General features: G+C 48.4%; 1 protein-coding gene across 12 annotated transcripts in view; it reads left to right on the top strand.

Moving 5' to 3' along the window:
- Window positions 1-15176, top strand: part of CAMTA1 (calmodulin binding transcription activator 1) — a 993257-nt gene that overhangs the window by 300409 nt on the left and 677672 nt on the right. For all 12 annotated transcript variants that reach the window (XM_027565019.1, XM_027565020.1, XM_027565011.1 and 9 more), the window contains one exon: window positions 8046-8113. In XM_027565019.1, the coding sequence (XP_027420820.1) occupies window positions 8046-8113 (68 nt within the window). The remainder of the gene's footprint in view (window positions 1-8045; window positions 8114-15176) is intronic.

Genomic DNA, 15176 nt, shown 5'->3' with positions numbered 1-15176 from the left:
AACATGGCAGTCACAGGCAGCTGTCTAGATCTTGCAATACAGTTGCTTCCAACTGGGATGGACCAGAAATGGGAACTACACTCTGGGATTTGGAAACTTAGTTTGAAAATACTGTGAAATAGCTCATGACTGCTTAAAAAAAAAATAGAACTAGTGAAATCATAATATTTTAGATATATTGGATTAAAGTATAAAATATATTGAAAAATATATTATTATTATTCAAATTTTTATTTATTTCTGACTGCACTGGGTCTTTGTTGCTTTGTGGCTTTCTCTAAGTTGCAGCGAGCAGAGGCTACTTTTTAGTTGCAGTGCATGGGCTTCTCACTGTGGTGGCTTTTCTTGGTGTGGAGCACGGGCTCTGGGGCATGCAGGCTTCAGTATGTGTGCCCCATGGACTTAGCTGCGCCGAGGCATGCGAAATCTTCCCGGACCAGGGATCGAACCTGTGTCCCCTGCATTGGCTGGCAGATTCTTAACCATAGGACCACCCAGGGACGTCTGAAAAAAATATTGTTAAAATTAATTGCTCTTGTTTCTCTATACTGTTTAAAAAATGTGGCTTCTATAATTAAAAAGTCACACCCATGGCTTGCCTTTGTGGCTCATGTTCTGTTTCTGCTGGACAGGGCTGCCCTGGTGCTGATGGTTTGGCTGGGTGCTGCCTTTTCGGATGTGGAGAGCTTTACATAACATTTCTGTTGAGCCTCTTTATGTAGGGCATTGAGCCTTGATGGCAGGTGCACCTTTATTTTTCCGCCCCCAACCCCCCAGCTTGTAGCAAAGTTGGCTCAGACATGGGCTCTTTCTGCCTGCATCCTTTAGAAGAGAACTTTGTATTCTTTCATCAGTCTCTATCTGCCAACAGTCACCTTCAGATACGAGAACTGCTCAGGGCTCTGGTGATGGAGGGATTGAGACTCAGACCCTCCCCAGACACTGAAAAACAAGAAAGGGAGAACCGCCAGGCTTGTAAATTAGCTCCAGAAAGCACAGGGCACTTGGGGTTCAAGAGTGGTGCAGCCACCGCTGAGAAGGTTCCAGAAGCTAGAGTTCATTCTAGAGTGACACAGCAGGGAAGACTCCCTGGAAGAGGTGACCTGTGGACACGGTCAGGAAGTTTATGTGGGGAGAATCAGCGCACAGGAGCTGAGGTGGGAAGGGTCAAGGGGAGCCAGGTTGGCACACTGTGTCTCCATCTCTCAGTCCCAGGGCAGCCTCCGACGATGGCCCTGAGCCTCGCTGACCCAAGCTGGCTCACCACCACGATGGGCTTTGCAGTCTTCCGCCAGACCATCACCTGGGGGCAGACAGGACCAGCCCCACCTGGCAATTGGACGGTGAGCGGTCAGCATGACTTTGGATGACAGAGATGCATAGCGACATGGCGTGCAATCAGGCAACAATGGCAGCAGTCCTGCCCACTCTGTCCTTCTCAGTGGGGCTTGGTCAGTGAAATCCCTGGTGGCTCAGACAGTAAAGAATCCTCCTGCAATGCCGGAGACCAGGGTTCAGTCCCTGGGTTGAGAAGATCCTCTGTAGAAGGAATGGGCAACCCACTCCAGTATTCTTGCCTAGAAAATTCCATGGACAGAGGAGCCTGATGGGCTACAGTCCATGGGGTCACAAAGAGTCGGACACGACTGAGAGACTTTCACTTCACTTGGGGAGGGACCACTTTCCTCCCTGGTCTGCAGGGATGGAACCCAATGCCAAGCAGATACAGGGGCCTGTGGGATTCCCGGAGCCCCCCCCGACACACACAGACATTGTATCTTGGCAACAGTTTTTCTATTTGAACATCTAAAGGACAAACTAAACATTTAAAATCTGCAAGCTGGACAGTCTTTGCTTTGGATCCTGCAGTGAATTCCTTCATCCTGACAGTTGAGTCGTTCTTCTCGGCACTGATGCAGTGTTTAGGATCCAGGAAGAGAGAGATCCCAAGGGAGCCAGGGAGGAGCTGGGGGAGACTTGCAGGCATGCAGGGTGGCCCTATGAGTGCAGGGTCCGACCTTGTAGGAAGGGAGGGCTGGCATTTTCTTCATGCCAGGCTGCATTGAGCTGGACATCTGCACTTTCTTCTTTGTTTTTATTGTGGTGAAATACACATAAAATTTCCCATTAGTGGCATTCAGTATATTCTCGATATTGCATATAAACTTCACCACTGTCTCCTTCCAGACAATCCCATCTCCTCAAAAGGAGACGCACCCCCCCATTAGCAGTCACTCCCCATGGCCCCTCTTTGTCCAGCCCCTGGCGACCACTAACCTATCTCCTATCACTGTGGATCTGCCTATTCTGGACATTTCACGCCAATGAGCTCATACAACACGCAGTCTTGTGTGTCTGGTTTCCTTCACCAGCATGTTTTCAGGGTCCATCCATGTTGTAGCATGTGTCAGAACTTTACTCCTTTTTGTGGCTGAATAACCTCTTGTGTGGAGAGAACACATTCTGTTTATCTGTCTGTCTGTTGATGGACACTAGGGATTGTGATCAATGCTGCTGGGAACATTTGTGTATGTGATTTTGTTCGAGTCCCAGCTTTCACTTCGCTGGGGCATGTTCTCTTCTGGTTTTAGGACTCAGTGAATTTCCTGGGCCACGCTTGTGTTTGAGAGGCCACAAATGAGAGGGAAAGAGCACCCTGTACTGGGGTGAGGAGTCCCGAGTCCCAGTTTGGCTCAGTCACAAACATGTGATCTTGGCCAAGTCCCTCCCTATCTCTGGGCCTCTGTTTCCTGCTCTATGCAAATTAGATGGCCCAGATCTGTGTTTCCATCTGTCCTTCTTGGAGCCCTAGGTTGGTAGAGCCTCAGAGAAAGAGTGGGGAGGGCCAGAAAGTTGGGTTGAAGTTGCTGTTTTTCAAAACCTCTTCCCCTCTTCAGCTAGAGTGTCTCTTTCTCTTTGTCTGTTTTGTCTGTATTGTAAGGCATTTAAAGCAAATGTTTCCTGGATATAGGAAACTTCTGTCACCAAAATAGATGATCCCATGAATCATACACAGGTTTTGGGGTGAAAAGGAGCCTGATCCTGCTGGAAGGAGAGAATCCTGCTCACGGATGCTCAGTCTCACTGCTCCTGGTCCTCTGAAGGGAGATGGGGCAGTGAGGTGACTCTGGCTCAGCAGAGACCAGGAAGCTGTTAGTCTGAGCTGGGGGAAGCATGACTGTCCACGGGCAGGGTTTCCTTTCCTATCTCTGAACACATTGTAGCTGTTCTTTTAAGAAATCCTGATCAGTGGTGGAGAGTGTGGGTTCTGGAGCTGTTCCACATGGATTCAGGTTCTAGTTCTGCAGAGCGTAGCCATGTGACCTTGGGCAAGTCACTGAACTGCCTAGTGCCTCAGGTTCCCCACCTGTAAAATGGGCACAGTTCCCACTGCATCGTTTGTTTTGAAGATTAAGTGAGACTGTCCTTTGTGAAGTCCTGGAGCACTCGCTGGCCTTGGACATCACTCTGCCAGCATCAGCTGTTATGATGACACAGATGGTGAAATCCTCCTTCCCTCTGAAATCATTCCCCTTCATTACCCAGATGACTCTTGAGTAGTGATGGGTCTCACTTTGCTTAACACTCTTAACATCTACTATTCTGTGTGGTTCTTTGGGTTATGCCTAGCCATCTCCCCAAGAAAATTCTAAGTTTTGTGGAGGCAGAGTCTGGCCTATGGTCTGCCCATCTGAGGATGAGACAGACCAAGACCAGAAAAAGGGAAATTCCTGGGCAGCCTGGGTTGGGGAGTAGACAGGTGACCCAGACACTCCCAGTCCAGCTGGGAGTCAGGCAGTAGCAGTGTGATGCTCCCTTGTAATCCAGTCCAGCTTCAGGCTTAGCCAAGGTGAAAGTGAAGTTGCTCAGTCGTGTCCGACTCTTTGCGACCCCATGGACTGTAGCCTACCAGGCTCCTCCGTCCATGGGATTTTCCAGGCAAGAGTACTGGAATAGGTTGCCATTTCCTTCTCCAGGAGATCTTCCCAACCCAGGGATCGAACCCGGGTTCCCCACATTGTAGGCAGACACTTTACTGTCTGAGCCGAGGTGAGCACCACAGAATAGGGAGCCTGGGGCTAGGCATTCAGTTTCCTTTGCTTGGAGGGGCTGCTCTAAAGGGGGACGGGTGCTCCACCAGGCGGATATATGTGTGTGTGGGGGTCCCTGTTAATTTGAGAGTGGAGGAGGGTGTAGCTGGCGCTCGAAGACAGACCATGAATTGGTGTGGTTCCCTGGGGCCTCTGCTTATTTGCACGGCAGCTTGGCAGGCCTGAGAAGAGCCACTGGGTCTGGTTACAGAGTTGACAGGACAGTTGACCCTGTGATGACATGAAAGCCCCACTGTTACGTTGACTTGTCTTTGTCCTCAGCTGTGAACTCTTTAAGGGCAGACTTCATGTGGTCTTTTTCACTGGCTGGTCATACTAGGTGCACAATAAACATTTGTAGAGTCAACAGTGAATGCAATAAGCAGTTCAGGGGATTTCTCTCCTTGCACAACAGTAGCAGTAGTGGGCAACCCTGACAGGTTGGGGCAAGCATTGCCTGTTCACGAAGGCCTTCTTTGGGGCTCTGTGTCTTTGGAACACTGGGATGAATTTAGAGGTGGCTGGGGTGCTCTGTGCCCCCATCCTTCTGGGCTATTAGGGGTCACTTAGCTCTCAGCTCTTAGTCTGGGCAAGAGCCTGGGTCCCAGGGGTTCCAGTTGGCGTAGACCATTCCCCCAGATATCAAAACTACTGAAGTTCAGGAAGATGAGCACCTAAAAAGTGGCCCAGTTTATCTACTTCCTGACTCCAGCCACTGTTAGTTCCCAGTGCTTTGTGCAACAAGGTGGGCTCCAGTAGAAAAGGGGAAGGATTGATGCCAACTAACTCTGAAGAGTCACTGTGACATTAGCATTCATGGTGGGTATTGGGGGTGGAGGACAGTAGAGGGTGGGGATTGACTGGACCATTGGGTACTTGCTACCTCATCAGGGGTCTCTGTAGAGCCGGCTTGTATCACGTAGACCTTTTAATCATAATCGTGGCAGCAATGATTGTTGGGCATTGCTATATGCCAGGCAGGGTATTAAGAATTTTCGCTCCTTGCAACTACCCATGAGGTGGTTTGATCTCAGTTTCCTAGGAAACCGAGGTCTGGACAGGTCAGGCAACATGCTCAAGGCCATACAGTGAGTAAGTGGCAGAGCCAGCGCCCAAGCTGGGTCTGTTTGCTTCCAGAGTGTGTGCTCTTCACCGTCAGACTCTATCACCTTCCCAGGTGACCAGAGTTAATTAACTCACCAGTAAAGGTCTGTCTCAGAGCTGCTGGGTTTTGCTGCTTTTAAGCACTTGCTTCAACTTTCTTAGGCTTCCCAGGTGGCACAGTGGTAAAGAATCTGCCTGCAAATACAGGAGACACAGGAGACGAGGGTTCGATCCCTGGGTCGGGAAGATCCCCTGAAGGAGGTAATGACAACCTAGTCCAGTATTCTTGCCTGGAGAATCGTATGGGCAGAGGAGCCTGGCAGGCTACAATCCATGGGATCCCAAAGAGTCAACCCGACTGAGCACTGAACACTCAACTGTCTTAAGTAATAAACGTATAGAAACACTCAACATACTTAGGACACACACACAAACACCCTTACTTATATATACACTTTTTTCACCAAGAAATCTACATTTTTAGAAAAAGTAAATCATAGCATTATAGACAATAGGATTATTCCTGGAAAAAAGTCATTAGTTTAGAATTTCAGTATTTTGAAATTTAGTGATTTTTTATAATATTTTTTAAATTGGAGGATAATTGCTTTACAATGTTGTGTTAGTTTGTGCTATCCAAAAATGTGAATCAGTCATGTGTATACATATATACCTCCCTTATATAGGCGCTTTTATTTCTACAGTGCCTACTCTTCATGCCTCCCTCCTATGTACCCACTCACTCATCCATTCATCCATCCAACAAACATTTTTCAGGACATTGTTACATCCTGGGGATGTATCAGTGGTGACGTAGTCCCTGCCCTTGAGGAGTACATGGACCAGTGGGGGATGCTATCCAAGTAAACAAGCCATTAGGATGCAGAGTGATCAATCCTTCGTGCTGGAGGAAGGTGCCAGGTGCCATGGGAACACTGAGGATGGGCAGCCAGCCCTGTCACGATGAGTTAGGAGGGCCAGCCTGGGGAGGCGATATCTGTCTGTGATAAGGCTTTAGGGAAGTCATCGTCCAAGGAAAGGAAAGAGAATGATCTGGTTGATCAGCTTCTTTAACTGAAATCAACAATAGAAGTCTTTTTCAAAATTTTTAATTGGAGGATTGTTGTTGTTCAGTCCCTAAGTCATGTCTGACTCTCTGTGACCCCATGGACTGCAGTATGCCAAGCTTCCCGGTCCTCCATCTCCTGGAGTTTGCTCAAAGTCATGTCCATTGAGTCGGTGATGCTATCTAACCATCTTATCCTCTGTCACCCCCTTCTCCTTTTGCTTTCAATCTTTCCTAGCCTCAGGGGCTTTTCCAATGAGTTGGTGCTTCATATCAGGTGGCCATTAATTAATTGCTTTATAATGTTGTATTGGTTTCTGCCGTACAGCAACATGAATCAGCCATGAGTATGCATATGTCCCCTCCTTCTTGACTCTCCCTCCCACCCTCCACTCCATCCCAGCCCTCAAGGTTGTCACAGAGAACTGCCAGAGGGGGAAAAAAAGAAATCTGTACAAGGCAACTCTGTTTTTGCCATAGCTTTCTGTTTCACAGCTTCTTGGGGAAAGGACTGATGTAGCTGGGGCTCTGGTTAGCAGTCATGGCTAGCTTGTGGTGTGACCGGTTTCCACCATGATGAGAGACCCTGACCCCCATCCGGGCCTGTGACCGTCACACTGTGTGGCCCGGGTGGTGTTTTCTACATTGACTTGCCCTGTTTCCCTGGTTTTGGTGGTGTCTCTTCTTCTCCTTCAAGGCTAAGTTTAGTGTCTCTGTGGCATTGGTGTCCACACCCTGACATCCAAGCCTGGAGGAGGCTGACTGTTGCTCCATCCCCAGTGGCACAGGAAATTGAGAAGGGAGGCCAGCTCCCTGCATTTTTCTGGTTGTCGAGGGCGGCAGCTCCGTGCTGTATCATCACCAAGATCAAGGGAACGGAATACTAGTCCAGCCTTAATTTAACTTACAGTTCCTGCCAATTTCACGTCAGCAGGTCCTTTTGGAGCTGGAAGTAATGGGCCATATCATGCCTTGGAGCCCGAGCGATGACTTATGTGGATGTCACCCACTGGCTTTTTATGGAAATGATTAATAAATCAGTAATTCTATCTGCAGTGATGTTGTTGTGTTTATAAATATTTAATTTACCTTCAGGTGCCCACATTTTCTCCATCTTTGCCTTAAACTCTGCTGACACGGCTCGTCTTTCTGAAGTGCTCTTCGGTAGATTATCAGAAGTAGGAAAGGTTAACCCCCCACCCCACGCCCTCTCTTTCTCTCTCTCTTTCTGTCTCACTGTCTCTGTCTCTGTACTATGGCTTTCTCTTTCCTTTTTTTAATCTTTGTGTGATTTGGCTCGGCGCTCGGGGCTCATGCTGAGAGAAGGCAATGCTCCTTGTGACAATGATGAAAGGTTACTCCAGTTTCAGAGGGAGACCGACTAAACTTTCCAGTTCTGACCTTGCACGAGTGGAGACCTGTTGTTGGCGTGTGTTTTCTCCTGCTTCAAATTAATGACATTTAGAAGCTGGAACAATGTCTGATGTTTTCCTTCCACAGAGAGGTATCTTTGTCCTTGCCACCAACTCATCTTTTGAAACCTGGTGCTTTGATTATTACAGTATGGCAGGTTGAATGGAAAGGTCTTTTAAAAAAATCAAAATAGAAACGCAGTCCAAGTTGAGTATTTCTCCACTGGAGATGAGGTTCCAACCTCACAAAAGAGGATGGCAGCTGGGAAAAAAGCAATAAATAAAATAAAATAAAATAAAATCATCCTTCTTACCTCTCAGGATCCGAAGTGAGCTAATTGTTGTTATTATCTTTTTATTCTTCTGTTTCAGGAAATTGCAGCTTATTTAATAACATTTGAGAAACACGAAGAATGGCTAACCACCTCCCCTAAGACAAGGTAATGTCCCAGATTTCATGGGTTTTTGAATATGTGCAGTAAACGTATTGATTTTCATTGATTACTGTGTTTGGTCAGTTCATTCACGAGCAAGTTCAGAATGCTGTGTTGTGCCTGATAGCTTGTGACACTGAGGTCTCATTCATTGGCTCAAGATCGTGATAGTGAATGCGGTCAGATGGATTAAAACCAGTGCAGCTGCCATCATGCAAGTTGGAAATTTTAACCTGCTGGCTTAAAGCTGGATCCTTCAGCTGGGTGCTTGGAAAGGCTTGGCAGGCAGGACTGTCAGGGGAAGTTTATTTGGGGAAAGTGCTACCGATGTTCTCTATAAACGTCCTTTCAAAAACAGAAACTACCTTAACTGTTCACTTTCATCTCAACACGTTTCACAAACTGAAAGTCCAGTTTTTCTGGATGGTGTTAAGATCTCCCCAATCAGAAAGGCATGGCTGTTTGCAATTTATTATTTAGTCCACGTCTGTGAACCTGCCGACTGCCACGGACACCAAACTCATCTCACCACCTGGGAACAGAGGGAATTGGCAAGGACTCAGCTGACTTGTGTTCTGTCAGTGCGAGTGATATCATTTTGTGAAGAATGGGGACGTTGGGATTTAGGGTTGATTTTAAAGGCAGCCTCTTCTCCTTCCCAGCTCTCAGTTTTTCATTTTTGGTATGTTCCATCCTAGAGCTTTGGAAAAACACAGCCACTCTCTTCCAATTGCCACAGGTTTTCTATTAGTGGTGATGGGCCCAGATGTTTAACAGCTTGAGTGGTATTAGCCGGAGCACAGCTTACAGGATAACCGGGCTGTGGGTTTGAACCTCAGAGGTGGAAAGCCCAGTCTGTTTCCTTTGGCCAGAAGCGCCAAATTCCCTGTTTGTTAACTGGGAGACCAGGAAAGGGGTGGGGGTGCGCCCTCTGCCCACTTGGCCATCCGCTTGACCTGTTTGTCCTTTCTGAGCCACAGAAGAAAGATATTCACTCAGTTTAGAAGGTTCTTTAAAATATTTCTTCATGACATTTAGGTTTTTACTGGTTAGCATCCATTAGATGGGGCTTCCCAGGTGGCCTACTGGCAAAGAACCTGCCTGCCAATGCAGAAGGTGTAAGAGATGCGGGTTTGATCCTCGGGTCAGGAAGATCTCCTGGAGGAGGGCATGGCAACTCACTCCAGTATTCTTGCCTGGGGAATCCCATGGACAGAGGAGCCTGGGAGGCTACAGTCCATAGGATCACAAAGAGTCAGAGATGACTGAAGTGACTTAGCACACACACATCCATTAGATGAAGACAAAAATTTCCATTTTGAAAGAGTGTATCAGAGGATATTGAGGAAAGGGAGGTGAGTTCCTGAGATTTGCATCCCTAGGTGGGGCAGAGGTTGACTCTGATCTTTTTGCCTTTCATCCTGAACCCCTCTGTAGGATCTCTTCAACTTCTTAGCCTTCTGGGGCCATGGTTTCCTTTGCTATAAAGTCAAATGGTTTGTATCCGTCAGCTTTTGATGTGATAATGCCTTGTAAGAAACAGTCTCCAAACTAAGTAACTTATAACAATAAATGTTTATTTCCTGCTCATGGGTCTGTGGGTTGGCTTTGGTTTTGAGTTATGTTCAGGACCACTCGATGTGTCTTCTTTTTGTAGGACCTAGGCCTAGAAGCCTCCCCCACCCCCTGCTGCCCACCCTCACTTCCCTGTCTGGGACATCTGGTTCTCATGGAGAATGGCAGGGGCTTAAAAGCCAAGGCAGTCCATGTAGGCACAGTGAAGCCCCCTGGATGTGGCATCATAGTCACATGGGTGCATGTGTGCTAAGTCACTTGAGCCATGATTGACTCTCTGTGGCCCCAGTGGACTGTAGCCCTCCAGGCTTCTGTATCCATGGGATTGTCCAGGCAAGAATACTGGAGTGGGTTGCCGTGCCCTCCTCCAGGGGATCTTCCCGACCCAGGGATCAAACCCACGTCTCTTATGTCTCCTGCACTGGCAGGTAGATTCTTTACCACTAGTGCCACCTGGGAAGCCCATCATATGTCACACCTGCTTGCAAATCCATTAGCCAAAGCAATTACTGTGGCCAAGCCCAGAAAGAATGAGGCCAAGAAGGACATTCTTTGCTAGAGGGTGGTCAGAGTGGGGGCAGGGAGAGCGAATGTGATGCCCATCGACTGTCTGTGAGCACAGCTGTGTCCTGTACTGTGGAGAGCCTGGTCCACTCATCTCTCCTTTCTTTGGAGTCACCTTCTTACAGGGCAGTGATTTCCAAACCTAATCAGGGATCAGAATCAGCTGGGGGGCTTGCTCCAGTAACATGTTGGATGCCACCCCCGGTTTCTGATTCAGGATGTCTGGGTTGGGCCTGATCCTCTGTATATCTAACGAGCCCCAGGTGATGGGGTGCAGGCCGGAGACCCCACTTTGAGAACCGCTGCTCTAGTTTCTCTGGGCAGGAGGAAGTCTGTCTGATTTCCACCTTGGCACCATTTCCCGACTCCCCACTGTGGTCCTCATTTCAAGCAGCCTCCAGGCTCTCCACACACCCTTCATTCCTCAGCCAAACACCTCTTGAATCTAAGTGGAAGGAAAGAGCTTCTCTTTAGCCAGAGAGCGAGGTTCTCTGTCACGCGTCCTGGGCTAGACATCTGATTTTAGATGTGCGGACGCGAGTCCTGCTTCAGTTGCTCCCTGACAGCACGACAGGGTGGGGATCCTGCCTCGTGTTTCAGCCTGAATTCGGGTTTCCGTTGAGAAGTGAATGTCACTCATAGTCGTGCCTGACGCACTTGACTTTGGGGGAGTATAAATAGAGCCAAGAGCCTTCCTGTCTCGAGGCACAAGGTGGGCGCCTGGCGGCAGAGAAGGGATAAGGGTTTTGATATTGACACATCCAAGTCTGAGCCTTGGCCCCGTCACTCAGTACCTTTGTGACTTTAACAGAGTTGTTTCAGCCCCTTTCAAAGCTCCATTTTTTCTTCTTCATGCATGAGACGGAGGCCAACGTTGATTGTGTCTTCATTGGGTCACGATGAGCACTGAATGAGATAGTATTTGTGATCTTGCTTTGCATGCTATGAGGGTCTGTGCCCAAGCAGGTCTGTTTGCAAGGGGCTGTCCCCAGGCTTCCTGTTGGCCTTGATTTTGGGACGTACTTGCCACCATCTCTCCAGGCTTTGGAAGGATGAGTTTCTTTTCTGAAAGCAGAGGGTAAAGATAGAATGATTCCTATTAGTATTATAACATCCAGTCCGTGTTTACACTTGAAAGCTTCTTGTCCCAGGAGGCGGAAAAGTTGCTGTGGTTGTTCAAGGACCTTCCTAAATTAGTTGTTGGGTTGAGTTTGGATCTCCCCACCCCCCTCCCTTCTCTTGTATTGAAATTAATTGGTGCAGTTAACTGCTGAGTTCATGCAAACCGGCCTCCTGGTATTAAGGAATTAATGACACCAATACTCTGCTGAATGAGGAGGCAATACAACTTCTGTTTGCCGCTACCGCCGCCACTGCTAATTTCATTTCAGAAAATTAATAAAAATGAATTGCACCACTGACATTTATAGAGTTTCCTAATAAAATGATACATTGTTTGTGTGGAGGAATCCCTATTAAATTAATTGTCGTAATCAGTTCACATATAGATGTTGGTATAGGAGCTGCAGAGGGACCAACTCGTCATCTCCCTGGCTGGCTGATGGCTGGGGGTTATAAATAGAGCCCTTGCTCAGATCCTGCCCTAATTACAGCGAAGGTCCCGGGAGCCCCGCTCACCTGTTTAATAATGAGGTGTGCTGCAGGAGGCTCCCAGGGCTGGGGGCCCCTGGGGCGGCTTTGTCACCACAACAGGGCTGCATGCAGATTGTTGAAGCAGCCCCATATTGTATTATCAGCAACTGGGACCTTCTGAAAGTGGTAGCTTGAAAAATCACCCTTCAGGATGTCTTTATTTGGCACTTCCTGTGTGCTCAGCACTATAATAATACCACTGGGAGACCCCAGGAGACTCCACACTCCCCACCATGCCAGATGAATTTAGAATCTTAGGATGGAGAGATTCCACCCCTCCATCTAGCATGTTCTTCCAGCTCCTCCTTCTGGCCTTGATTCGGTGTCATTCTCTCCATGAGGTCTTCCATGAACACATGCTTTAAAAATCACACCCTTCCCATCCAGCAGGAATTTCTTTCCTCTCTTCCTGTGTTCTGTTTCTCTAGAGTGCCCTTCACTACCTGAGACATGGTGTAGTTTCCCTGTTTATTTAATTCACTTATTCACCACCTGACCTCCTTTCCCTCCAAAAGTACCACAAGGAGAAGGATTTCCAGTCTGGCTTGTTCAAGGAGTCTCTCCAGTGCCTGCAGCGCTGCTGGACACATAGTGGGTGCTCCGTGAATATTTGTGAAATGAATGAGAGTGAGTCTGAAGGTTGTGGAGGGAGAGATCTGGTTTTATTTCACTTTATTTTTGTTTTGTATAGATTTCCTAGTGCTGTGCTCTGGGGCACTTCCGTGATGGGCTTTTAAGTCTCTTCAGCAGCTCTGCCAGACATGAGATGCAGAAAGGGTGTATTATCTGTCTAAGATGGCACAGCCAAATGTGAGAGCTAGAATTTGAACCCAGGATTATCTTACAGCAAAGCCTACAATCTTAGCTTTGAGGCTACACTTCCGCTGCTGTGGGGTGTGAAGGTGGCCCCTCAAATGGTCCCACTACTTTTTTCTACCTCCCGTCTCCATTGATTCTGAACCACCTGGGAGACCCAGCCTCCCTCTGCTGGTGAGCTTGGCTCTGGGTTCCTGTGCTGACCTCTGGAGTTGATCTAGCCTCTGAGTTGCAGGCAGTGTGGAGGAGCACGTGCTCCCCCACAGGGCAGAGAGCAGAGCCCAGCAGAGCCCAGGCAGGCGGGCTGCAAAATTTAGCAAGCCCAATAATGTATTTCTCCTCCCCTGGGAAACATGCAACCTTTCTTGGAAGTCGGGGACACATGAAGCTCAAAATGGAATTGAAAACACTTCCTTCCCAGGGATCTTGTCTGTATTTGTTTGGAGGCTGGAAAATGCTATTAATTATCTAATTAATTAAATTTATGTAGATAGCACCTTAACACTGAAACACTAAAGGTCTAATAATAGAATTTTTCTATAATGAACACTGAATGCTTCTTGGTCAATAAGCAATAAAAGAGCTAAGTAGAAGGAGGGGTCCGGAGGGAAAGGAGAAGAAAAGTGAGACCTGAGTTTCAAGAAGACCCAAGGGACTCAGCGGGAGATCCACCCTCGTCTCTGGGCTCTCAGGACCCCACAGGTCCATTGCATATTCCACCCTGGGTCTTTCCTATGCTGATAGTGAGACCAAGTCTTGGGTCTTCTGCTCTTTCCTCCAAAGTTCTCCCTCCCAGGACTCTTAAGAACTACAGGGTTTGACTATTGACCCTCTGTGGACCTTCCCCAAGCCTGAACTCTCTCCTGGACACCTGGCTGTCATAGTATCATCTCAAACTCATCATCTTCCTTCTTCCTCCTGCCCTCGCTCTGGCTCTGTTTCTGCTCTCTGATTTCCCTTGCTCTCAGAAGAGCCACCTCATCTTAAAGGCTCCAGGGCTTACCACTTGTCCTCCTCCATGGCTTTGTCTTCCTCCCCTGGATGGAATTAGTCACTGGTTCTGCCAGTGTTTCAGACTATAATTCACATGCTTACTTTCCTCTGTCTCTGTGGCCTGGCCCTGGCCATCTGCATCAGTCTTGGGTAACTGAACAGCTCCAACCACATCCCTCTCCAGGCTGGACTTCCTCCCCCTGGTTTCCCTAAGACACTCCTTTCCGCATCATTGTTCTTGAAAACCTATGGGTGGAGTCCAGTGCTGGGTTCAGGGTCCTAGCGCATTTCCTCCACCTCCCTTTCTCATTCATTTTCTCTGACTCCCCACCACAAAGCACCCACTGCAGTTAGGACGCTGATACTGCTCTCCAGACACACCTTCTGTGTCCCCTGCTTTGGCTTTTACTCGGCCACTGATCTCCCCTCCAACACCCCATGTCCAGCCCCATCTGCCCATCTTTTGGCTTTGAGGTCTTCCTGGAGCCCCCCAGGCACACCAGCTCTAGGGGAGTCTCTTTGCTGTCAGCTTCTGTAGCCCAGGTTCTTTGTCATCAATTTTTGACAACTGAGTGATCACAAGTGTGGAAGCCTTGCCCCCATGCAGGGGGACAGCGTGCTCTCCATGGGCAGGGCCACCTCTGTTGTCTCTGAAGGGCTTGTGCACAGAGGAGCAGGAGCTTTGATGGGGGGTGTGCCTGGTGGTGTGCAGGCTTGTGGGCGAGCAGGCTGGCACCTGTGCGGACCAGCAGAGGGGCTGGGCTGTGGGACCAGGTGTGGGCAGAGTGCTCCACCCAGAAATCCAGTCTCATTAAGTACCAGATGAGTCCCTGGGCAGGTGGGCTGCTTTGGCCAGGACCTCTGTAAGTGGCACAGGAGAGTGACCTTTTTGGCCACCTCTAGGGCATCTGCTCCTTGGGGCAGGTCTAGGACTTTCTTGAGGAAGCCCCTATTCCTAGGAAGTGACTAGAATGGAGCTGCACAGATCACGTGGAGATCCCATCTGAGGGATTAAAACGTTCCCAGAACTAAAAAGAAGTGGAGTTCAGATACAGACAGCAACGTGGATGAACTCTGAGGACATTCTGATAGGTAAAATAAACCAGCCACAAGAGGGTGAATACTGCCTGATCCCACTTATAGGCGATGCTGAGAGCTGTGAGATTCATGGAGGCAGTGAGTAGAATGGTTGTTGCCAGCGGCTGTGTTGGGGGACAAGAAGTTAGTGTTTGATGGGACGGAATTCAGTCTGGGAGGATGAAAAAGTTCTCTGCGTGGATGGTGGTGCAGGCCGCACGACGGTGTGAATTTATCAGTACTTAATGCCACTGAACTGTGCACTTATAAAAGGAAAAGTTTATGTTATGTATATTTTATAACAATTAAAAGAAAAAGATTCCCTGAGCTGCCTCTGTAGCTGTGTCCAGCCAGGCAGAGTGGGGAGTTGAGGATTGGTCGTGTGTGTGTG

The sequence above is a fragment of the Bos indicus x Bos taurus genome, chromosome 16 (assembly GCF_003369695.1).
Source record: "Bos indicus x Bos taurus breed Angus x Brahman F1 hybrid chromosome 16, Bos_hybrid_MaternalHap_v2.0, whole genome shotgun sequence".
Taxonomy (NCBI): Eukaryota; Metazoa; Chordata; class Mammalia; order Artiodactyla; family Bovidae; genus Bos; species Bos indicus x Bos taurus.
The sequence above is the reverse complement of the archived record's forward strand: the minus strand, read 5'-3'. Positions and strand labels throughout refer to the sequence as shown.